At 41.4% G+C, this 25520-nt stretch overlaps 1 protein-coding gene and 2 long non-coding RNA genes across 5 annotated transcripts; 1 reads left to right on the top strand and 2 right to left on the bottom strand.

Moving 5' to 3' along the window:
• The first annotated feature begins 2917 nt into the window (after positions 1-2917).
• LOC121693766 lies at positions 2918-6393 on the top strand. Of its 3 annotated transcripts, XR_006025567.1 has the most exons (6): positions 2918-3721; positions 4930-5078; positions 5240-5388; positions 5653-5695; positions 5974-6070; positions 6279-6393. It is a non-coding gene; the product is annotated as an uncharacterized LOC121693766 (long non-coding RNA). The 3 variants fall into 3 exon arrangements; XR_006025566.1 differs by lacking the exon at positions 5653-5695 and having other exon boundaries at positions 2925-3721; XR_006025568.1 differs by lacking the exons at positions 5653-5695; positions 5974-6070 and having other exon boundaries at positions 2932-3721.
• A 3463-nt stretch (positions 6394-9856) lies between these two features.
• Positions 9857-13280, bottom strand: LOC121693594. The gene is made up of 3 exons (XR_006025543.1): positions 12408-13280; positions 11846-11994; positions 9857-10515 (listed from the first exon to the last, which is right to left on the bottom strand). It is a non-coding gene; the product is annotated as an uncharacterized LOC121693594 (long non-coding RNA).
• Positions 13281-15308: 2028 nt separating this feature from the next.
• On the bottom strand, positions 15309-18812 carry LOC121692762 (location of vulva defective 1-like). Its single transcript, XM_042071637.1, has 5 exons — positions 18795-18812; positions 18295-18454; positions 17705-17974; positions 17158-17427; positions 15309-16102 (listed from the first exon to the last, which is right to left on the bottom strand). The coding sequence occupies exons 1-5, from the start codon at positions 18810-18812 to the stop codon at positions 15912-15914; spliced, it is 909 nt and encodes a 302-aa protein (XP_041927571.1). The 3' UTR covers positions 15309-15911.
• Positions 18813-25520: the final 6708 nt, after the last annotated feature.

A 25520-nucleotide genomic window follows, 5' to 3' on the forward strand; every position in this document is an offset into this window, starting at 1 on the left:
GTGAGAGGTTGAACACATGTGGAAGACGCGCCGTTTCTGTTTGGGACACTTTTTCTGTCTCCCAGTCCCTGTTTGTCCCTCTGCAGGAACTGGGTCTAAAAATGCTCAGGCTCTGAAGTGCTGTTCACAGCATCCCATGCTTGCTGCTTTTCTTTCAGCAGTCTTCCCTTTGTGGCTACCAGAGAGGGGTTTGGTTCACTGTCACACTGTGGTTTGATATGTCCGTCCTCTCCACATCTGAAGCAATACCAGGGCTTTGGTCTCTTGCTGGTGGTGCTTTTTTCAGCTTGGCTTTGAGGTGTGGGAGTCTGAACTCTCAGAACAACCGGTGTGGGCGCCTTTGGTTTGGTGGCTGGCTTAGCTTGGTTCTTTCTGTGACCTTTCTGTGTGACACGTGCGAGCTGGGTTTGTAAATCAGCTATTTGCTTTTTCAGATCTTGGATCTCTGATGAAGGAGAAGGTGACTGTGATGTACTGCATTCTTCATCATACTGCACACAAATGCCTTGGTAATGGGATGACACCTTGGGTTTTGAGGCACTGAGGTGGTGCTTCATGCGAGTTGCTTTGGAAGCTCGCCTGTCTTCTGCTGTGCGGAGTAACAGGAACAGTTCTGCAAAGGTAGGTGGATTTTGCTTCTTCTGCTCCAGTTGCAGCTCAGATATCAAGGTACCCAACAACCTCTGACAAACTGTCTCAGAAGCTGCCTGTCAAACTCACTTGCAGAAACACCCCCCCTCCTGAGGGTGGCATTCAACATCACTTGCAGCCGTTGAAGGTAAGCTGAGGGTTTCTCACTACTGTCTTGCATCGTATTAAGGTACTTTGCAAACAGGTCATCTCCATCTTCAACGGTGCTAAATGCAGAGTCCAGGATCTCCAGATATACACTTGGAGGTGTTTCAGGTGTCAGGTGCTTCACAATGTCAATGGCAGGGGACAAGAGGCTTTCGAGGAGCTTTCGTGACTTGTGCAAGTCTGATTGCCTAGTGTCTCTGAGAAGAAGTCCCACATTAGAGCGCCAGGTCTCATAATCCGCCTCATTGTTGGGTCTAGGGAGACGCCCAGAGAATGGTCTGAGTCTTAGGGCTGTGTTTACATGCATAGCAGAGTCTTCATTTCGCACTATGTGTTCAACGATTACTTTCTGAATTTCTGGTGGATTCACATCACAAAGTTTCAAAGCTGGTTGTGTCTCTTTGGATGGGGCTGGTGGCATTGCCCAGTTACGCTCTGGCTGAACATGCCGCTCTGGAACTGTGCTGGGTCGGCTAACTGTGCTGTGAGGAGAAACCTGTGCAGCTCTTTGCGGAACATGTTGCTCAAGTGAGCTCAATTCCATGTTGTCACTTTGGGTTTCGGAATTATCAAGGTCAACAGCCTCGCTGATGGAGAGTTCTTCTTTAAGGAGAGTTGCAAGGTCCTTGCCAGTCTGCTTAGCTATCTCCTTCAGCTCAGAGAGGTAAGTCTGTGTAGCTGTTTTGCTAGCTACAGGTGTGTAGACACTAGCTAGGGCTCTAATACAGTAACTGTAGTTAGCTGGGGAACTTGTGTCAAGTGTGTAGGGCAATAAAGATGCAAGTGCCTGTACAGCTGTGCCATATGTATTTTCTATGATGGCTTGCTTGTCTGAGTGTGCTGTGTGTGAGGAGTCTATTGGGATTAGTCTTTCGATGGGGCCATACTGTTTAAGAAAGTCATAAAGTTCTTCATCTGTTTCTGTGTTAGTTATACCACTAACTATAACTGAGTTAGGGATTTTTACATTGTTTGTCTGAACTACTTCCATGTCTCGTTAAGGTTAGACTCTAGTTTTTAACTCTAGTTTATTTGGATTAATACCACTCCTGGCCTGGCTCGCCAATTTTATGTAGCACTTGTGTCACTGTGACCGTAATAATTATGCTACTGGACCAGTTCTAGGTTCGTTGAGTGGTGTATATTATAGAGAAGAGACATGAGACATGAACGTTTATATAAATAAGTCTGCAATTTACTAAACAAGAACAAAATTAAATAGGTCAGTTAGTAGGGTAGATAGAATTCAATAATATCAATATAAATGGTTCAATTAATATAAGCTTATCAATGAATATATCAATAAATATTTACAGTACAAGATGTAGGTCAATAAATGGATCAATAAATAATTCAACCCGTTCTCATCTCAGGGCGTCATATAAGGCCATTTTGTCACGTCCTTCGGCGTTTTCTATCCACGCATATAGCACCCTTTCGCGTGCAGGTGCACGCTCATGGCTTTCAACCAACTTCATCGTAAAACCACCTGCGATGTTATTAGACGCTGTGGGCTTCACTCGTCATTAATTCACCACAATGTTGAACGACTGCACAGACGTAGGTTTTGAGCAACAACGAGTTATGTTTCCTCCATGATGATTGGCTAAAACAGGAGGTCATTAATCGTTTTTGATATAGGAGTTTATTGGCCGTTTTAACACCTTTATTGTGCGAGAGAGAGACGCATGGCTTTCTTCAATGCAACCCACGGGCGTTTCACAGGACGCATTTAGATTTGGCCAAATTACAATACAAGGGCGACATATCCAACGCTTTCAGCAACAGTGCGGACAATTTGGTTTTGTTTTAAATTATCCAGTAGCCTAACCTTAATTTGAACATGGACGTGTGCTTGGTAGGTCTAACAAAAAAACCCACAATAACAGGTGACATGCCCGTGCATAGAGGAGTATATTGGCCGTTTCCAACACCTTTACCGTGCGAGAGAGAGATGGCTTTCTCCAATGCAACCCACGTTTCACAGGACGCTTTCGGATTTGGCTTTCAATCCAAGGGCGACATATCTGACGCTTTCAGTAAAAGCGCGGACAACTTTTCAAATTACTCTTGTTACTCTTGACACTCTTGTTTCAAATGATCCAGTAACCTTAATTTAAACATGAAAGTGTGCTTGTTAGGCTTAGCCAAAAAACATAATAATATGTGACATGCCCATGCCATCTATTGCCTGCATAGAGGATTTGATTGGCTGTTTTCAACACCTTTATCGTGCGAGAGAGACGCTCATTGCTTTCTCCAATAAAACCCACATATGCGTTTCACAGGACGCATTCGGATTTGGCCTTTCTAAGAGCGACATATCGGACGCTTTCAGTAACAGTGCGGGCAATTTGCTTTTATTTTAAATGATCCATAATCTTAATTCAAATATAAATGTGCGCTTGGTAGGCCTAACCAAAAAAGTCAATAATATGTGACATGCCCATCTAATGCCAGCTTAGAGGAGTTGCCGTTTTCAACATCTGTATCGTGCGAGAGGGACAATGCAACCTACACAGGCGTTTCACATGACGCATTGGGTACGCATTCGCAGCAAAGGCCACCGTGCAGCACATAGCCCATTGATTTCCTATGGAGAGCGCAAGGTGTAGTTAACGCGTCCGCTATGCATCTCGGGAAGGCGGCGCGGCGGTGCGTCGAGAGGCTAACGCTAGGCGGTTAGCCAATGAAAGTACATCTTCGGTACACAAGTTCTCTCTTTTGCTCTAGTCTTCCGGTCCGCCTGCCAGAAATATTTGTTCCGCCTGCTCCGCGTGTTAGTTTAGTGAAAATATATTAAGCTATGGTGGCGAAGCCATTAAGTTTAGAACAAGTTCGCCACTGCACCCTATCAAAAAGACCTTGTTTGCGACTTGAACCAAGACAGAAGGTGCTTTGGAGGAACATGTCAGTGATATGTGTGAGTATTTCAATAAAAGATGTTAAAATTCCTTGCATTGGTTAACAGTATTACGTACAGCTGCAGGCCAGTTTCATATTATTTTAGGGTCCTCGTGTAGCCAGTACAATTACATTTCTCTGTCCATAATATTGCATTTCTGTAGTAAAGTGCAGTAGTAAGTGCAACGTCCCAGGTAGGCTACTGTATTTTCCTGCATATGAACTGTAAATAATGGAGTTACATTTTGTATTTGAATGTTTACCTAATTTTTTAGACAACCTGAAAAATGACAGCTGTCATCTCACATAGTTTACATTAGTCATAACTTCTCACAAACAGATATGTTTATGGATGGATTTGATCTATCTATTGTCGTGGAAAAACCGGTCCACTTCCGAATCCACTGAACAATTTATCACTTAACTACTTACTAATTAGCACTCTGGAACCAAGCGTCCGAAGGAGACAATGCAGACAGGAGATCTCTGAAGACTGTTGATCTTTATTCACCGTATTGCAGTGATGTCCAGACCAGCAATGTCCAGACCAGGTGTCAAGCAATAGGGTGATGTGAGATGTCATCAGCTGGCGCCCCCGATGAGATCTGACTAACAGGTGGCTGCGACCTATCTTTTATACTCCTTAACCTTGGGGTTGGGCCCTCTCGCCACCCTCGAAAGACACCTGTTGGCCTATCAGCATCCACCAAGGTTACAACTATTGGTGGAACCCATTGTCTCGTCATGCATAAATTATATGCAAAACTGTCTCCTTCTGGGTTTTTTCCCAGATTCTGTTTTTTTCCAGTTGTAACAGGGCTTCTTATCTTGCCACCTGTTACTTGGCCTTGCTGTTACCACCATTACATCATCCAATTACATCATCCTCTCGCTCTCGACCATCTAGTTCACTGTGAACTCCTTCACCTCGACCATCTAGCCAGGTGTCACTGTGAACTCCTTCACCCCCTCGACCATCCAGCCAGGTGTCACTGTGAACTCCCTCACCCCACTCCTTGACTGCTGGTCTGGTCTGTTTAAGATGTGTACAGGCCTTGAAGTCTCATAATAATTGCAGTAATATCAAAGTTTATAAAAACCATACATGCATCCGTTAAGTCATAGAAATCCACCACACTATCTATCTATCTATATATCTATCTATGCGTGTGTGTGTGTGTGTGTGTGTGTGTGTGTGTGTGTGTGTGTGTGTTATCCCTCTTTCAGTCCTTCTGTAAAGCACTGGAGTACCTGAGCTACATTTCTCAAAGTGAACCCTCATACAGAGACCCTACTGAGTACTACGCAGAGGCGCCTGGCGGTACAGCTACAAGGTCAACCTCAGCATAGATGAGTCCAGAATCCACGCCCCTCAGGTGAGTTAGAGTCCACCAGACCATGTTTTTGTAAGCCTCATGTAGGCCTACCAACATTGGTCATAACTTCTCACAAACATATATGTTTATGGATGGGTTTGATCTATCTATCTATGTGCGTGTGTGTGTGTGTGTGTGTGTGTGTGTTATCCCTCTCTCAGTCCTTCTGTAAAGCACTGGAGTACCTGAGCTACATTTCTCAAAGTGAACCCTCATACAGAGACCCTACTGAGTACTACGCAGAGGCGCCTGGCGGTACAGCTACAAGGTCAACCTCAGCATAGATGAGTCCAGAATCCACGCCCCTCAGGTGAGTTAGAGTCCACCAGACCATGTTTTTGTAGGCCTCATGTAGGCCTACCAACATTGTCTTAATTTAAACAGGAATCCTGTTGTGGTGTGTGTGTGTGTGTGTGTATCTGTCTATGTGTGTGTGTGTGTGTCTATCTATCTGTGTGTGTGTGTGTGTGTGTGTGTGTGTGTGTGTGTGTGTGAATCTATCTATCTGTGTGTGTGTGTGTGTGTGTGTGTGTGTGTGTGTGTGTGTGTGTGTGTGTTGTTATCCCTCTCTCAGATCTGCATTACAGTGCTGGTGTACTTGAGCTGCATCTTTGAAAGTGAGCACTCATGCAGTAGTCTAATACATAGTGCAATGCAGTATTTCCATGTCGCAGGTACTGTATACTGCAAATGAACTGCAAATATTTTTCCAAAACTACAATGCTGACACTTGAAGTAATGGAGTTAATTTTTGTAATATAATGTTGACCCACTTTTTTAGGCAAATTGAAAAATGACAGCTGGCATCTTACGCGGTTTACATTTAGAGGCACAACTACTCACAAACAGATATATGTTTATGAACTGATTTGAACTGAGCATTTATTATTTTAAGAAACATGCTGTAAGGTCAGACATGTTGTCCTCCTACCCCCAACTTCCTGTCCTCATCCCAAAACTTTGTTTGGTCTATATTCCGTCATTGGCCCTTGGTAAGGAGCTTACATTCTTCACTGTTTTGTACGGCCTCACATTTTCACATTAGCAGCACAGTATATTGTTTGACTTGTTGGTTAATCTGTTACATTTTTACAACTTGAAAACTGACATGAAAATTCTACCATGTTGTTTTTGTAGGCCTACATCACAGTTCTCTTTCTCTTAATTTAAACCCTAGGAAGGGTTTTATCCCTCCCCCAGTCTTGCTGTAAAGTACTGGAGTACTTGAGCTACATCTCTGGAAGTGAACACTTGTGCATAGACGGTACTGAGTACTATGCAGAGGCCTGGAAGAAGTTACATGGTCAATCCAAACATAGGTAATTACAGAATTCACCCCAGCATAGAATAGTTAGATTCCACTCCACCATAGATGAGTATAGGGTCAACCACACCATAGGTGAGTTAGAATCCACCCCAGAATAGGTGAGTTAGTGTCCAGCACACCACAGGTGAGTTACAGTCCAGCACAGCATTAACATTACATAGTGTACATGAGCATGTCTTGTAGCTTGAGTATGTAGTGTAGTTTAGGTTCTTTGATAGGGCAATCATTTTGTTGGCAGAATGCATTCTGTGAAATAGGGCCTTTACAGAGCCCATGTACAACATGAGGCATGCATTATTATGAGGCATGCATTATTATGAGGCGTGCATTATTATGCTATGAGCTAGGTTGTTGACTGGCTGGTTACAGTACATACTGTACTACAAAGGAGAACGGTGGATAAAGGTGGGACATAGGACCACTACACTGGCAATGGCTTGGGTTTGCCTTAGGGTCCGCCAACCATAGAGGTTTCTGCCCAAATCAACCAGTGGTCAACAGGTGCTGCTGGCCAGTGGATCTAAATTTGTGTCATGATAACCTGTTTTTTTGTAAATAACATCCATAGATTATGGATTATTCCAAGGAAGACACACACTGATCAATACATACTTATCTTAAGGGACACAAAGATAGGAAGGACTCCATCCACTAATATTGGACATACAGTATGGTGTCATTGTCTTGTGTATCCATCCAATGCAAAGCTAGATTAATATGCAATACTTGCAATAATTTGTTATGCCATGTGAAATGATTTGGTTAAAGTTGAAAACCACACTCGTATGCAATAGCTCTTGCAAAAATATTTAATGGAGCATGTCTACAACAGACGCGTATGGGCCCTAGGCCATGCTGGGGCCAATACGCTGATGATTGCCTAGAGCCGAAACGTGTCCGTTTGTAGACATGGCTTTAAAATAAAATGTTTTCATGTCTTTCTTAGAACTCACACCCAAAGATGTCTTTTATTTTTTGTAGTTGAGCACGCCTGTTCCTGTGTATCTTTTAGTTTTTTTGGTACCTTTGCTCACGCTACCATGTGTTAGTTTTGTGTAGTGCTGAATGTATTAGTGAAGCTGAACACCTTTGCTGTGTTTTATCTGTATGGAAGAATCCCCTGGTTAAAGAAATCACACCTGACCTTTTACATAAATGTATGTTGTGCTGAAATAAAGCAATTTCACTGCTGGGCTCACCTGTGGCAAATAATTTCACTGACACCACCTTCTGTGGCAAGTGTAATGCACCAGACATCCTTAGAAACTACCATTCAGACACCCATATTGGCCAAACAGGCCTTGATGAGTCACACAAGGTTTTTTTTATGAAATGTTGGTGTGTGGCAAGTTATTTTGATACAGGGGATGATAACAAACTCATATGGGGGGTAGATATCATATGACATATATGACACAATCCCTAGTCAGGAAATGCTGAGCCTGCATTATGTCCCTCCCACCTGTTTGTCTGTATCCAGGAGCCAGGTGAAGCTCTGCAGTATTCTACAGCACCTTTGTAACCTCAGCCTTAGCCAGGGGAGGGTAGCTATGCTGTAGAGGACATCTTGCCTTGTTCTTGTCCCGAGAAATACTTTCCCCATCTGCCCTCAATGACTATAAACCGGTTGTCTTAACATTGCACAGATTGGTCTTGGCCCTCTTGAGCTTTATGACATGGTGCAGGAGCAACCACCTTGTCTTGTATGTGGCTATGCATTTACCATACTCTTCCCTCCACTTCTACCACGTCTCCTCCTACTATACTTCAACTAGTCCTTAAAATGTAGGCACTCCTATCCTCTAGTACTAGTACTGACAGATGCAGTGGTAATTCCTAGTTAAGGTCTCCTCTGCACTGCTTAAATGTTATTCTATTGCTGTAGCTCTGTAGCTTAAATGTTGTTTTGGATAAAAGTGTCTGGCAGATTAATGAATGGGAAATGATGCGTGGTGGTCGTTAGGAAGGCCAGGCTTGAGTTGGATGCCGTCTCAGTCTTAGGTGAAGAGGAAGAGGTTGTAGAGAACTACAAATAAAACTTAGCACAAAAAGTAAGGACATTTGTGTTTGGTAGATAATTTCTCTGTGGCAACCATTCTTTTTGGCAATACATCTTATACCGTTGGAAAGCCTGTTTAGTTCCCTTTCAAAGGGTGCCCCATTTGTAAGGAACATGCAGTTGTGGGATGAGCAGCAGAGCTGAGTATGTAGGTTGCACCCATGTTTGCCTAATCTTCTCTGCCAATGGCAAACCGCGTATTCTGCCATTGACTCGTTTGGTATTTGGTGTATTGGATGATTGACGTTTGAAGAAACAAGACATATTGGCAATTTAACAATTCATTTCACAAAGAGAAGCCTCAGTAGCGTGTGGAAAAACCACACAGCCACAACAGCCTGGCACCTTCTCCTCAAGCTAATCACCAGCCTGTTCACACACTGCTGGGGGACGGCATCCCATCCCATGAGTCCAGAATCTGAAAACATCACTGAACATAACATTCCTCCACATGTTCAGGTTCCAGTGCACGTGTTGCCGACACCAGTGCAAATGGGCCTGACGGTGAAGGGCAGTCATGGCAAGACTCCTGGCTGCCCTCTGAGACCGGAGATAGGCTGTGTGCAGTCTGTTCCGGATTGTCTGGGCAGAGAGCTGTCAGCCATATTGTCCTGCAAACCTTGACTGCAGATCTGTAGAAGACAGATTTGGCCTTCAGTTTGGACATGGTACTAGGGCTCACTCCAAATGCCGCAACTTGGTTTTGTGAAACACCAGCTTGAAGTTGCCATCGCAAGGGCCCTATCCAGATCCGTCAAACACGGCATGCCGATTCTTGGAGCAGACACTTACTGACTGTAGCTGTACTTACAGTAATAGGGCCCATGTTTACAGGTGCCGCCAATTAGTGGCCTTTGTAGGGGTGACACCAATATTTCATAACACCAACACATTATATTACATGGGATGAAAAAACTTACCTGAGGTTAATTTAACCTTGACCTTGTTGGTCATAAACAGGGTGCAGTCAGTCAGTGGTCAGAACATAGAACACAACTTAAAGAAATCAGTGAGACTTCTTTAAATATGCTTTATTGGTCAGAACATACAGTAGAACACAAATCAGTGAGACTTCTTTAAAGATGCTTTATTGTGCAGAACATAGAACACAACTCAGTGAGACTTCTTTAAAGATGCTTTATTGTGCAGAACATAGAACACAACTCAGTGAGACTTCTTTAAAGATGCTTTATTGGTCAGAACATAGAACACAACTCAGTGAGACTTCTTTAAAGATGCTTTATTGGTCAGAACATAGAACACAACTCAGTGAGACTTCTTTAAAGATGCTTTATTGTGCATTGTACACTGATACATGGGAAAGCAGACACAAAGAAGGACTCAAGCCCCATATTCATAAAAATAAAAAAGTAACACAATATCACGAGTCAATAAATATAATAAACTCAAACAAGTATCTAGTTACAATTATCAGTATAATTTAAAGAAACTCATTTTTAAGTGGAAAAACAATGGTAGTCACTCAACGTGGAAAAGTTTTGGATGTGATTCTGGAATGTTATGTTTAAGTGCAAAAATAACGATATTGCTCAAGATGATAGCATATTCCTGCAACTGCTGTCTGCACGCGCAGTGCATGATGTATATTTCATCGAACTCCATTGGTGTGGTAAAATAATCATTGAATAGTAGAGTAGCAGCAATTTGTCAGTGTGGTACAATTACAAAATAGTGCTAATAGATAGATAGATACTTTATTGATGCCCAATGGGAAATTCAAGCTATTAATATGAGATGTTACTCAGAGTGGAACAGTAAACTTTCAATGTGGCGAGTTCATGCGCCAATGATCCGCTGTACTGATGTAACTACCCGTTGCAGTGAACCACAGGATGTGAGGATGTGCAGAATGTGAGGATGCGCAAGATGTGAGGATGTTGAGGATGATTATGTTAATTGAAGAGCAGTCAGAATTGAAATTGAAATGCTGCTCTCCCAACATGTCAGGAGAACCACAGATGAACGGAAATTAGTAGTGGAACACTTCTTTCTGTATATGTTTTGCTGGTCAGGATATCAGGAGCAAATACCTGTGAAAAAGTAGAAGTAGAGGGCTGAATTTAAGGTGTGACTGGAACATACAAGACCTTCCCTAAAACAACAACAACATCAACATACAAGACCTCCCCTAAAAACAACAACAACATCAACAAGACCAAGAACAACAAGAAAAAAACAAGAACAAGGACAACAAGAAAAACAACACCAAGAACAATAATAACAAGAACAACAACAACAACAACAACAACAACAAGACCAAGAACAACAAGAGAAGCAACACGAACAAGAACAACAACAACAACAACAGCAACTCACTAATAAACATTAATCTTGTGATACAAGAGAATATGTGTTTTTGGCCAGGTTATAGCAACAATTGCTAATGTGTGTTTGTCTATCGATACATAGATAGATAGATAGATAGATAGATAGATAGATAAATACACATACACACACACGGAGAGATAGATAGATAGACACACACTCACACACAAACACACAGACACAGATAGATAGATACACACACACTCACACACAGACACACACATATAGATAGACACAAACACACACACAGATAGACACACACAGAGAGAGAGATACACACACACACACACACACACACAAACAGATAGACACACACACACACACACACACACAGATAGATAGATACACAAACGCACACACACACACACACACACACACACACAGAAAGATAGATACACACACAGGCAGACACAGATAGATAGACAGACACACACACACACAGACACACACACACAGATAGATAGATACACACACACACACACACTCACACACAAATAGATAGATACACAAACACACACACACACAAACACACACACACAGAAAGATAGATACACACACAGACACAGGCACAGACAGACACAGATAGATAGACAGACACACAGACACACACACACACACACACACACAGAAAGATAGATACACACACAGACACAGGCACAGACACACACAGACAGACACAGATAGATAGACAGACACACACACACACACACACACACACACACACACACAGAAAGATAGATACACACACAGGCAGACACAGATAGATAGACAGACACACAGACACACACACAGATAGATAGATACACACACATACATACACACACAGATAGATACACAAACACACACACACACACACACAGAAAGATAGATACACACACACACAGACACAGGCACACACACACACACACGCACACACACACACACACACACACACACAGCAAAGCAAGCTTCCTAGGGTTTAAATTAAGACAATGTTGGTAGGCCTACATGAGGCATGAGGCCTACAAAAACATGGTCTGGTGGACTCTAACTCACCTAAGGGGCGTGGATTCTGGACTCATCTATGCTGAGGTTGACCTTGTAGCTGTACCGCCAGGCGCCTCTGCGTAGTACTCAGTAGGGTCTCTGTATGAGGGTTCACTTTGAGAAATATAGCTCAGGTACTCCAGTGCTTTACAGAAGGACTGAGAGAGGGATAACACACACACACACACGCATAGATAGATATATAGATAGATAGATAGATAGATCAAATCCATCCATAAACATATCTGTTTGTGAGAAGTTATGACTAATGTAAACTATGTGAGATGACAGCTGTCATTTTTCAGATTTTTCAAATTCTAAAAAATTAGGTAAACATTCAAATACAAAATGTAACTCCATTATTTACAGTTCATATGCAGGAAAATACAGTAGCCTACCTGGGACGTTGCACTTACTACTGCACTTTACTACAGAAATGCAATATTATGGACAGAGAAATGTAATTGTACTGGCTACACGAGGACCCTAAAATAATGAAACTGGCCTGCAGCTGTACGTAATACTGTTAACCAATGCAAGGAATTTTAACATCTTTTATTGAAACACTCACACATATCACTGACATGTTCCTCCAAAGCACCTTCTGTCTTGGTTCAAGTCGCAAACAAGGTCTTTTTGATAGGGTGCAGTGGCGAACTTGTTCTAAACTTAATGGCTTCGCCACCATAGCTTAATATATTTTCACTAAACTAACACGCGGAGCAGGCGGAACAAATATTTCTGGCAGGCGGACCGGAAGACTAGAGCAAAAGAGAGAACTTGTGTACCGAAGATGTACTTTCAATAATAAAGGTTAGGCTACTGGATAATTTAAAACAAAACACAATTGTCCGCACTGTTGCTGAAAGCGTCGGATATGTCGCCCTTGTATTGCAATTTGGCCAAATCCGAATGCGTCCTGTGAAACGCCCGTGGGTTTCATTGAAGAAAGCCATGAGCGTCTCTCTCGCACGATAAAGGTGTTGAAAATGACCAATCAAATCCTCTATGCAGGCAATAGATGGCATGGGCATGTCACATATTATTGTGTTTTTTGACTAAGCCTAACAAGCACACATTCATGTTTAAATTAAGGTTACTGGATCATTTGAAACAAAAGCAAATTATCCGCGCTTTTACTGAAAGCGTCAGATATGTCGCCCTTGGATTGAAGGCCAAATCCGAAAGCGTCCTGTGATACGTGGGTTGCATTGGAGAAAGCCATCTCTCTCTCGCACGGTAAAGATGTTGAAAACGGCCAAATACTCCTCTATGCGGGCAATAGATGGCACGGGCATGTAACATGTTATTGTGTTTTTTTTTGTTAGACCTACCAAGCACACGTCCATGTTTAAATTAAGGTTAGGCTACTGGATAATTTAAAACAAAACCAAATTGTCTGCACTGTTGCTGAAAGCGTCGGATATGTCGCCCTTGTATTGCAATTTGGCCGAATCCGAATGCGTCCTGTGAAACGCCCGTGGGTTGCATTGGAGAAAGCCATGTGTCTCTCTCTCGCACAATAAAGGTGTTAAAACGGCCAATAAACTCCTATATCAAAAACGATTAATGACCTCCTGTTTTAGCCAATCATCATGGAGGAAACATAACTCGTTGTTGCTCAAAACCTACGTCTGTGCAGTCGTTCAACATTGTGGTGAATTAATGACGAGTGAAGCCCACAGCGTCTAATAACATCGCAGGTGGTTTTACGATGAAGTTGGTTGAAAGCCATGAGCGTGCACCTGCACGCGAAAGGGTGCTATATGCGTGGATAGAAAACGCCGAAGGACGTGACAAAACGGCCTTATATGACGCCCTGAGATGAGAACGGGTTGTAACCAATAATTAGGCTACAGTACAAGATGTAGGTCAATAAATAGATCAATAAATATTTACAGTACGAGATGTAGGTCAATAAATAGAAGGTTTATAGAAATAGAATAATGAATGAATATATATAGATTTCCTTGGGTAGGCTCGCCATCTAGTGTGCACTTGAAATATCTCTCAAGCAAAAAAAAAAAAAACCTGGCCAAAACCGTCTTCAAAACACCTTCATCAAAACCACCGCTAAGATGTTACTGAGTTGATTCTTGATGAACAATATTAGAGATTTATTAGAGATTTATTTGGAGCTTAATTCAAGCTGTCTGGATTTCTGTGTCTATCCTATTGATTTTCCGTTAGCGTCTGCTGTTTGTGTTCAAAACTAGCTCGTGCAGTCTAGCTGGGACAGGGTCTTAAAGGGGCAGTGATATTAAATTAAAGGAATGGTTCAAACATCATTGAAAGCATTGAAACTATTACAAAAACAATATTTTAACACGTTTTGTGGGTTCTAATAAATGTATACATAAATAACTTAATGTCTTATTTATATATTTATTGCTCTTCATTCATATAAATATTTATATTATATTTATATCAATAAGTTTATTTATGGTTCTATTTGAGCATGTATTGCTATTTATTCATATAATCACTAAGGTTATTTACGGTTCTATTTGAACTGTGGGTTACAGAAACATCAAAGGTGAAGGGAGAGGGGGGCATTTTTGATTTAAATTAATTGAGACATAGTAAGATTAATTTGACAATATAAAGCACTATACAGATTGTACATGAAAAAGGTTGTCATGCATGGATTCCCAAGAGTCCAAGCTTTCAAATTGTGTATATTATTACTATGCTACACAGCAATATGGAGCATACAATTGATTTAGAATATTGGGTGGAGATGGGGGAGGGTGGTAAGTGTTCCGTGAGTGGAACACTGAGTTTCTTCACTGGCTCCCAGTCAAACACAGGATCAATTTCAAAATACTTCTACTCACATACAGAGCACTTAATAACATCGCCTCTCCATACCTCTCAACCTCCTCATCCGCCACACTCACGCCCACCGCCTCAGATCCGTCGATGCGAACACAATCAAGACCATTCAGAACTAAGTTGTTTGTAATCAGCTACATACCTTCCTCAATGAAAACAGTATTCTCGAAAAATTCCATCAGGTTTTAGATCAAATCACAGCACAGAAACGGCCCTAGTAAAAATAGTCAATGATCTCAGACTTTGGGGTGGTTTTGTTATAAAACATTATCAAACGTTGGGCACCTGATGCAAAAATGTGGTTTGTATGTTTCTTAATCAGTCATGGGTGTGTTTTGGGCGTAACATCATTTAAATTGAATTAATGGACTAATGGAATCAGATTGATTTTGTAAAAAAAGAATCCTGATACACGATCCAGTAATTTTGGCCAGTATTACAATGATCCCAAGTATCAGGTCAGCAAATGCCTTATTTTTTATTAATCAATTACGGCAGTTGAATGATGTGGTAATAATACACAGTGCATGAAGCAGCTGCAAAAGAGCTTCTTCATTTCTTCCATATGTTTCTGAATCATTACCGAAGGGGTTATAATGTTATATTATGTAGATAGAAAGATATATATATCCATACATTTTCCATTCATGTTCCATAGTACAACACCACATATAAACACAACACCACATATAACATGTAACATGTATGTCCCATCCACCCATTGACATATATCCCATCCACACAACATCTAACAGATAAAACAAGTGACATATATCGGATATCCCAAAAAACATTCAACACCAAGAACACATCACACATTAAGACACCCAAAGTGAAAAACTTAAGTCTAGACACATCAAAGTGAAAAACATAAGTCTAGACACATCAAGGTGAAAAACATAAGTCTACAAGGCAGTACTGAGGTGATGGTGGCAGCATTACAGTTTGTTTAGCACTGTGATGGCGGTGGGGACAAAGCTGTTTAGCACTGTGATGACGGTGGGGACAAAGCTTTTTTTTGAAGGTAGCTGTAGCACAGCCATAAAATACAGTACAATATTAGTTGGAACACATTTTTTTATAAATTAAAAGTAGATACATGCATAGAAGAAAAATAATAACACAATTCAGCAGAAATTTCGTCTGCGCTTCATACGCTGCTTAGGCACAGTAGCCACGTAACTGCACAGCTTTCTAGCACAGCTTTCTGATTGGTCTACACATTATATACTACGCACTTTTATGCGAAGTTCAGACATTGACGAGAAAGGAGCACCATGGCAAGAGCCAGTGGGAGAGCCGGCACTGACCGGTCCCTTGGAGCGGAGCTAGAGGTCGTCTGGGCAGCTGTTGTAACCGTAGCCGAGCTAGAGGTCGTCTGGGCAGCTGTTGTAAACGTAGCTGGAGCCGAAGTAGCCGTCGTAGAAGAAACTACGTTGGGTGCAGTGGTGTCAAAATGTTTCAGGTACACCAAACAACAAAGAAAAGCAATCTTGTAAATATTTAATATACTGTGATCATTTTAAAAACAAATAACTTAATTGAAGGTACTGTCAGCAATTCTAGGTGATTTCTACCCCATAACACTTTTTGTCACATTCCTGAAGAAAATACAGTGCATGAAAATGCAAAAAATATGATGTAAAATATTATACAGAGTAAAAACAAACTATATTGGTTGCTAGGTAGATGAGGTTTAATATAGTTAGAATGACTCAACAGTTATATAGGTGGATAGTTTAAATGGTTAAATTATGTGCTAGGGAGATGAGGTTTAATATAGTTAGAATGACTGAACAGTTAAATAGGTGGATAGTTTAAATGGTTAAATTATGTGCTAGGGAGATGAGGTTTAATATAGTTGGAATGACTCAACAGTTATATGGGTGGATAGTTTAAATGGTTAAATTATTTGCTCGGTAGATAAGGTTTAATATAGTTGGAATGACTGAAGTAGGTAGATGAGGTTTAATATAGTTGGAATGACTGAACAGTTAAATAGGTGGATGAGGTAGATGAGGTTTAATATAGTTGGATCGACTGAACCAGGTAGATGAGGTTTAATATAGTTGGAATGACTGAACTATGTAGATGAGGTTTAATATAGTTGGAATGACTCAACAGTTAAATAGGTGGATAGTTTAAAAGGTTAAATTATTTGCGAGGTAGATGAGGTTTAATATAGTTGGAATGACTGAACTATGTAGATGAGGTTTAATATAGTTGGAATGACTCAACAGTTAAATAGGTGGATAGTTTAAAAGGTTAAATTATTTGCGAGGTAGATGAGGTTTAATATAGTTGGAATGACTGAACCAGGTAGATGAGGTTTAATATAGTTGGAATGACTGAACTATGTAGATGAGGTTTAATATAGTTGGAATGACTCAACAGTTAAATAGGTGGATAGTTTAAAAGATTAAATTATTTGCTAGGTAGATGAGGACCCTAACAGTCAAAACATTTTAACTTATGGTATGACTAACCAGTTGTTAAGGAGATTGTTGTCGGATTTGTATGTGGCGTTACTGATGTTGATGGGACATTTGGTGTTGATGTTACTAGGGATGTGATGGCCTCTGAAGTAGATGTAGGAGTTGTAGCTGCTTGTGAAGATGAAGCAGAGATAGCGACTGATGTTGAAGCCTGTGTGCTAAAGGTTATTGATTCCGTGAATAGAGATGTTGAATGGGACGTTAGAGGTGATGTTGAGATGGGTTCTGATGTTGATGATTGTGCTGGTGTTGAGATGGAGCCTATGGTATAAACTAGAGTTAGTGCTGGTGGCAATATTTTTGTTGACTTTATATGGGAAAATTTGATTTAGACTCATACATTCAAGTAGCATGTAGCTGTTCAAATCTTAGGTCTTTGATTAAAGGTTTTTTCTTTTTGAGCAAGGGAATACAGCTGACTTCAACTAAATGATACCCATATAATTTATCCAGTAAGATGCAAAACATCTGTAGTTCACAGAGGAACCATTATGATATAAGTAACAGTCAAAACATTTTAACTCATGGTATGACTAACCAGTTGTTAAGGAGATTGTTGTCGGTTTTGTATGTGGCGTTACTGATGTTGATGGGACATTTGGTGTTGATGTTACTAGGGATGTGATGGCCTCTGAAGTAGATGTAGGAGTTGTAGCTGCTTGTGAAGATGAAGCAGAGATAGCGACTGATGTTGAAGCCTGTGTGCTAAAGGTTATTGATTCCGTGGATAGAGATGTTGAATGGGACGTTAGAGGTGATGTTGAGATGGGTTCTGATGTTGATGATTGTGCTGGTGTTGAGATGGAGCCTATGGTAGAAACTAGAGTTAGTGCTGGTGTTTGGGTGTTTTGTAATATTTAAGGTGATGTTGAAGATAAAGCACTTGGGTAATTTGTATGAGGTAAACCCTTTGTTTTTCTAGGGAGCAGCAATCCTAAAATGTTGGCCTACATCTGTGAAAAAATAGCTGATGGCAATATTTCCGTTGACTTTATATGGGAATATTTGATTCAGACTTACCCATACCCATATAATTTATCCAGTAAGATGCAAAACATCTGTAGTTCACAGAGGAACCATTATGATATAAGTAACAGTCAAAACATTTTAACTCATGGTATGACTAACCAGTTGTTAAGGAGATTGTTGTCGGATTTGTATGTGGCGTTACTGATGTTGATGGGACATTTGGTGTTGATGTTACTAGGGATGTGATGGCCTCTGAAGTAGATGTAGGAGTTGTAGCTGCTTGTGAAGATGAAGCAGAGATAGCGACTGATGTTGAAACCTGTGTGCTAAAGGTTATTGATTCCGTGAATAGAGATGTTGAATGGGACGTTAGAGGTGATGTTGAGATGGGTTCTGATGTTGATGATTGTGCTTCATGCACTGTGTATTATTACCACAACCGGCAGATGTCTTAAGTGAGCAGGGTGTCTCGTAAAAAGAACTGGAGCCTGGAAAACCCTACACAGACCAAACCGAAGTATCCCGAGGTCTTTATGTGGTCGGATAGAGTCCAGAATGAATTTCATCAAGCCAGTACCTTTCCGGAAATGTTGCTGCTGCAGCTGGCGTCTTTAGGGGAAAGTCCGTAGGAGCAGGGCTGGACTGGGACTAAAAACTACCCGGGCATTTTTGGCCATGGCGGCCCACCATGATTATTTATACGATATGCTGAGGCACACGACATACCAGAGGATATATGCGCACATTTATCATCCATTTCGGGAAAGCAATGTTTCACTAATATTACATGATAATAATAACTGTAAGCTGTAACACCTGCAAACTATAACTTTATGGCAAGCTAAAATAACACTGTAAGTTGGACACAGAGTCTACTCATAGCATTATTTGAAAACAAAGGCTATTAAAACATACACACACACACTAGGGTGACCACCTCCAAACCAGCAAGGACGAGGTTGTGCACAAAACTCTATAGGCTACTATTATTATGCATGTTTGAAGTCTGACAGAATAAAATGAGTCCTGCAATTATTTACACGCTTTTAGCCTACAATCTCCCCAGATACTATTAAGTGAAGATACACATATCCCAAAACATTTTCATTGTTACGGGCTATCATAATTTCTGTGTCATTCTAGTGTCTTTCTGAGTGCGTGCGTGTGTACCCTACGTGTGTGTAACTGCCTGTATGCGCACAGAAATGTGATAGGTTTGCTTGTTGTACTGCGTCAAGATTGACAACAATTTCAAACAATCATGACTGACTTCAGATCTCAAAAAGTTGAGTGCGTTCTGAGGCCGACCACTCGTTGATTTGTTGTAGATAACTTATTTTATTTTTTCTCCTCTCCGCGTCGACGACAGTCGAATAGCGCAATCTAAAATGCAGATGGCTTCTTTGCTACTGATGCATGTTGCAGAGAAACGCTCAAATGCATGTCAATCGAAAGCGGAGGAGCAGGTGGCCACCCAGCCCTCCACACACACACACAACAGCCCTCCCTGCATGAAACGTCCCTCTTCATTCTGCTAACATTTACAGTAGCTATTCTGACCTTTTCCTCAATTTGTCCCTGCTGGGTAACGTCTCTCTGGGTAACGTCTCTCTCTCTCACGCCTCCTCCGAATCCACCTGTACTTCGCCTTCCTCTGTGTTACTACAATGCACATCAAAGCTGCGTTCCTCTCCTTCAGCCTGTGCACTCGATGTCGATGGCCCTGCACCCGCTTGTAACAGTCGACCTTGGGGTGAACATTTCTGTGATTTTGGCACATTTTGCTGCGTCCACTTGTAGGCTTTTAAGGCCGGCTGATGACAGCCGCCGTTACGCAGCAATTATCAGTCCCCTGTCCAAGAGTTCGAATCTGGGTTAGTTTTTGGGAAACGCACCCCTGATGATGTGTGGAATATGGGGAGGTAAGTGTTTTTTTGTGCGTCTGCAGAAGTCAGCCAAATATGAATGTAATTCTGCGGCATAAAATAGATGTATTTGTTTATTGTACAGAAAAATAAAAATGACATTGCAGTCAAGAAGTAGGCAAATTAATTTACGAAACCAAAACGTGGGTCATAGTTGTCTAAGCCTCTATTGCGTAGCCTGTTAAAAACGTCGCCAGATAGTATTAAATCGACAACAACATTGTTTTCTGCAGAAGCCTACCCAAGGCTACAGATTAATTCTGAACAGTTATTTCTCTACTGGCTCAATTATCACACCACTGTTTTGATTTGCGTAGTTGCATTACCCCCAATACTGACAATAATGTAGACAGCAAATTTCGATTTCGATTTTCGTTACCACCGTGTAGTCAAGCCTTAAGCCATACCCAAGTAGCCTAAATCGAGGTAATGTTTAATTATGCATGATTTATTTTGTTATTGAATTCGTAGGCTGGGATTCCTTCAATTATGTTTAATGGTAGCCTCCTGCTTTTTCAGAAGGGGCGGCAGGCAGAGCGATGTACAGTGGCAGAGCGACGCACAGTGGCTGAAAGTGGTACTAAAGCTTCACGCAGCTTCACGCCTCGTAATGCGCGACTGAAGTGGTCATTTGAAAGGGATGCCCACTGTAAGTAATTCACTATATGAGCGCATTCTCGTTTTTCCTCCAAAGAACCCACGGTTGGGGAACAAAAGACACGGAAAATAGCGTCATTCGAAGACGAAGTGAACAAAAGCTTTTGATATAGACTAACAATGAAGCAAAGTTATACTTGTTTGAATGGAATAGCTGCTGGAAGCAACTGGAATCCATGCATTTCCACGGAATTATTTTTGGAATCTGATCCCTTATCATACCTGTTCATTCATACTCGTCACTCGACTTATCGTGACTAAATTCAAGATGGCTGCGAAAGGTAAACTTCCTGTAGATACTGTCTGTATAAATCATCTTGTAAATAGACTACCAGTGCTTTTTCAAAGTTCTCAATGTCTCATTTTAAATGTCAGGGCCCTCGGAAGTCTACCAATGAAGTGTGGAGATAATCAGTCATTAGAACTATGCCGAGTACCTGCCTGCTTCAAATCTGCTGTCATCATTCCGGTGCCGAAAAAGCGCAAGATCACCTGCTTGAATGACTACAGACCAGTCGCCCTCACCTCTGTAGTCATGAAAACATTTGAACGCTTGGTCCTCTCTTATCTTAAAGCATCCACCGACCACCTCATGGACCCCCTTCAATTTGCATACAGACCCAACCGCTCAGTTGACGATGCAATAAACATTGCACTTCACTTCATTCTACGCAAGACTCCTGTTTGTGGATTACAGCTCTGCCTTTAACACCCTCATCCCTGACCTCCTTCACAGCAAACTGACCCATTTGAACATTCACCCCCTCCTCTGCTCATGGATTACAGACTTCCTCACCAACAGGACTCAGTATTTCAGGCTGGGCCCACACCTCTCACAGCCCTGCACAGTTAACACCGGTGCCCCCCAGGGCTGTGTGCTGTCCCCCCTGCTCTTCTCCCTGTACACCAATGACTGCACCTCTGGAGACCCTTCTGTCAAAACCATCAAATATGCGGACGACATCACCATAATAGACCTCATCTCCAACAACGACGACTCAGCCTACCGCAGAGAGGTCAGTCTCCTGGAGTCCTGGTGTGCAGTCAGTAACCTGGAGCTTAACATCAACAAAACAGTGGAGATGATAGTGGACTTCCGCAAAAAGCCCCCGACTCATCCTCCTCTGGTCATTAACAACTCATCTGTTACTGTGGTAGAGGACTTTAAGTTCCTGGGCACAACCATCACCAACACACTCAAATGGGATAATAACATCTCCCAACTAGTGAAGAAAGGCCAGCAGCACCTGTTTTTCCTCCGCCACCTGAAAGGACTACAGGTCAGTTTGTGTTGCCTGCATGAAGAAGACCAAATCAAATTCCTAGTATCTCTCTATACATGGCGAAATAAAGTTGAATTGAGTTCATACATTGAGCCTCCTAAATGGTGTAAAACAGTGATTTATTTGCATGGCTAGGCCGATGCCGAGGCACCCCCATTGAAAAAGCTCTTGGTAGCATCGGCTAACTAGCGCGAGATTTCGGAGTGCAGGGGACAAGCCGAGATGAGCTATGAGACATACGTTCACACTCTGTATCATGTTAACACATTTTAGGTCAATATCACACCGGAATTCTCCTTTAACTTAACTACCAAGATAACATGACGTTTATTTGTATGTGATATCCATCAATAATGTAGCCTATGAATTTCTATGTAGGCTATATACAATCATCTAAGATGCACGAGAAATAAAGGTTTCTGTGATCGGTTGATAACTCAAACTTGCGATAACCTAGACAACCGCCTGGTAACTCATACCCTCGGTTACGGTCTCGTTCAGTGGTGCGCACTTTCTTCGTGAACCTACTATGAAGCCAGCAACATTCACTTCTCTGAATTTCTCTGAACTTCTAATCTTTAAAAAGTTCTTTAGCGACAATAATTGCTGAGTTACTTAGACACAGGTTTTGTTAAATTAGAGTAGTAGGCTTATACAGACTAGAATACAGCAGTGCTGCTCCTGTGGGGTATCAGGGAAGCAGCGAACTTTCGAATTCAGCAAAACCCTTTGTGACGTTTGAGGCTTCGGATGTCATCAGTCATGTGCTTATGCCAATTTGATACAACACACTGTGTTGAAACAATTTGCTTTGCAGGAGTAATACAAGCTTCAGTGCATCAGTGTTGATCCCATAACTAGTCTGAGTAGTCACATTAAACATGATGTCCACACTTCTGCCAGAGAGGCTTGCGCTTGGGTCCTCCTGCCAACCCTGACAATGACAAGCACCATTTCTTGTTTGTTTGCCTCCTTTTCAAAAAACACTTGTCTCAGGACGCCAGCAAGGGCGTCATGTGTAAAACACTTTAGATGTCTCAGGACGCCAGCAAGGGCGTCATGTGTAAAACATAGGTCTTTTGTGTCAAAAAAAATTTTAATTAGGGAAGAGATTGATTGATTCTCATGCGCACTGATTCAAAAGATTGATCCACTAAACGGACAGAGCGCAGGCAAAGCCAGAAAAAGACAGGATGCAGTGAACAGATGAGCAAAGCAATATTAGGGAAATGGAAAGACATTGTTTCCTATCGGAGCAGTGAAGTTTCACTGATGTCAGTTCTTGAGGGGAAGGAGTACTGATTTTGAAGCAGTTATGTCCAAATGTTATTTAAAAAAACACCATATTGGGCAGGTTTTTTGTTTTTTTATTAATTTCATATTAACAGGATTATGGAAGTTCAACAGACCATCATGTAATTAGCTGAGAGTCACTTTAAATTGTCACCACATGTGACACAACATCTGTGAGGTTTCATAGTGACACAGATATTTGTAAGGCATTCAAAACCAAACATACTACTGTAAGACATGGCACAGTAGTCAAAACAGGGAGAAACATTGATGGAACAGTCTGGTGGAAAGCGACCCCTCCAGGGGCGTTGTGTGTGTTGTGCAACCCATATTTTTGGGTGGGCACTGGGGCTGAGCTGTATTTTTTTAAAAACCCTTTTCAAGATCAAAACCCCACCTCCAACATAAATAATACATAGAATATATTGTTCTTGATTCTTTATGGAACTGTGTAGGCCTACAATTCTATGATTGACAACCAAAATGACATCCACCTGTCTATTTGACCAAAAAAGATAACCAGGATTGTGTGACCTCATTTTAAAAACTCACAGAAAGCTGCCAATGTACAGAAGCAGTTCTTGCAAATGGGGTTCACCCTTTATTACGACATCACGTTATTACGACATGCCTCTATTTAGACATGCCCCTACTCCGATTTTTTTTAGTACCGCTATTCCGACATTACCAATCCTCATTTTCAATTTATCTCTGCAGTTCCTGTATCCTATCAAATTCCAACATCCTAGATGCATGGATGAGCTAGTCATGTCATCTGCACCTGCAGCTTTAACAATCTCCAAACAATGTTTTTCCCAATAATTGATATTGGCACACATTTCAGTCAAAACCTAGGTAATTTTGGACTGGCCATGTGAATAAATGTTACACATTACGTAAAACACAGGTAGCTCTCCTCATTTTATTCTCTAAGCTCTAAGGGGAAAACGGTCGGAAACTCCATGCATCAAACAAACTCTGTGCGTGCAGGCCACCTATATTAATTAATTAATGGCCATCAATCAATGGCCAATTGCGCAAAGACGGGCGGAATTCTTACGCTCCAGTAGCCTAAACCACTTCAGTGAACGTTCAAATAACCCCCAGAGTTCAGTGTCCATCAGGGTGTTCAAACTGGATGTGTGATATATTCAAGTTGCTTATATTGCATTTTAGAGGACAATGATAAAGCCATGTGCAATGCATTTTGGCTTGCCAGCAGGTTGGATGAACTCAATTTACTACACAATAATGTAGGCTAGGCCTATATCTTTTATATGTCATGCGTGCAGTTGTTGAATTGCACATAACATGTCTGCATATTTAGTCTTCTTTCTCTCGACTTTAGGCTAGCGCATGCATTATCATGGCCCTATAATTGTGCAAAGATAGGCGGGATATCCGACGCTCCTTTTACAGTAAACCACTTCACAACGAACGTTCAAATAACCCCCAGAGTTCAGTGTCCATCAGTCCCAACATTTAGAAACATAATCGAAAGGTCCAAGCGTGAATTGGGTGTGTTTTGATTTTGAAAGAGACTGGCATATGTCTCATAGCAACTGCGAAACTGTGATAACCTTGTTTCTTGAAGGCTATCCTTACCTCCAAATATCCACATCTAATGAGGGTCGGTGACTATCCAATACCCAATACTATTTGCAATACCCTCGATATACATATTGTTGGAAAGCTAAGTTTATGGCCGTGTGAGTACAATAACTTAATTTTGTAAATTTTACCAAAACGACGCCTTGCAGGGTCACATTTCATTTGTTGCCTTCTTGCATTTATTTTTATTCAAAACAATTCGTAGGTACCCATACTCAAGTCTAATTACCACCAGACACAAATAATCATCACCTAGGTTAATTCCTCTCTCTCTCCAAAATCTCTTCCTCTGAGATGCACGCACTATAGGCTACCCAACATTTCAAATGTGATTCTCTAATCAACTTTTTTAGCTCTTAAACACGAAAAATACACTGTTCAACGGAGCTGGTGTGTGTGTGAGGCTCACTCTTGGACTCCTTGAGATGCGGCTAACCTTTCGGTTGAAGTTCTTGTGCGTAGGCTATTATAGAATCCAATCCTGTTGCCCCTGCTATTTATCAATGTAGCCTTTTATTGTTTTTTTGCCATGAATCGTCTAAGCTGTGATGAAATCGTGTGTTGTTTAAAGTTGGGACGATTACTTTAGGCCTATACTGCCCATATTGGAATAAAA

Source organism: Alosa sapidissima, chromosome 19 (assembly GCF_018492685.1).
Source record: "Alosa sapidissima isolate fAloSap1 chromosome 19, fAloSap1.pri, whole genome shotgun sequence".
In the NCBI taxonomy this organism is placed as follows: Eukaryota; Metazoa; Chordata; class Actinopteri; order Clupeiformes; family Clupeidae; genus Alosa; species Alosa sapidissima.

Excerpts from the sequence above, each read along its gene's own strand:
- LOC121692762 (XM_042071637.1), bottom strand. Across the intron at positions 17,975-18,294 it reads AACAATCTCCTTAACAACTG|GCTCCATCTCAACACCAGCA; the intron begins GTTAGTCATACC and ends TTTCTACCATAG. Across the intron at positions 17,428-17,704 it reads AACAATCTCCTTAACAACTG|GCTCCATCTCAACACCAGCA; the intron begins GTTAGTCATACC and ends TTTATACCATAG.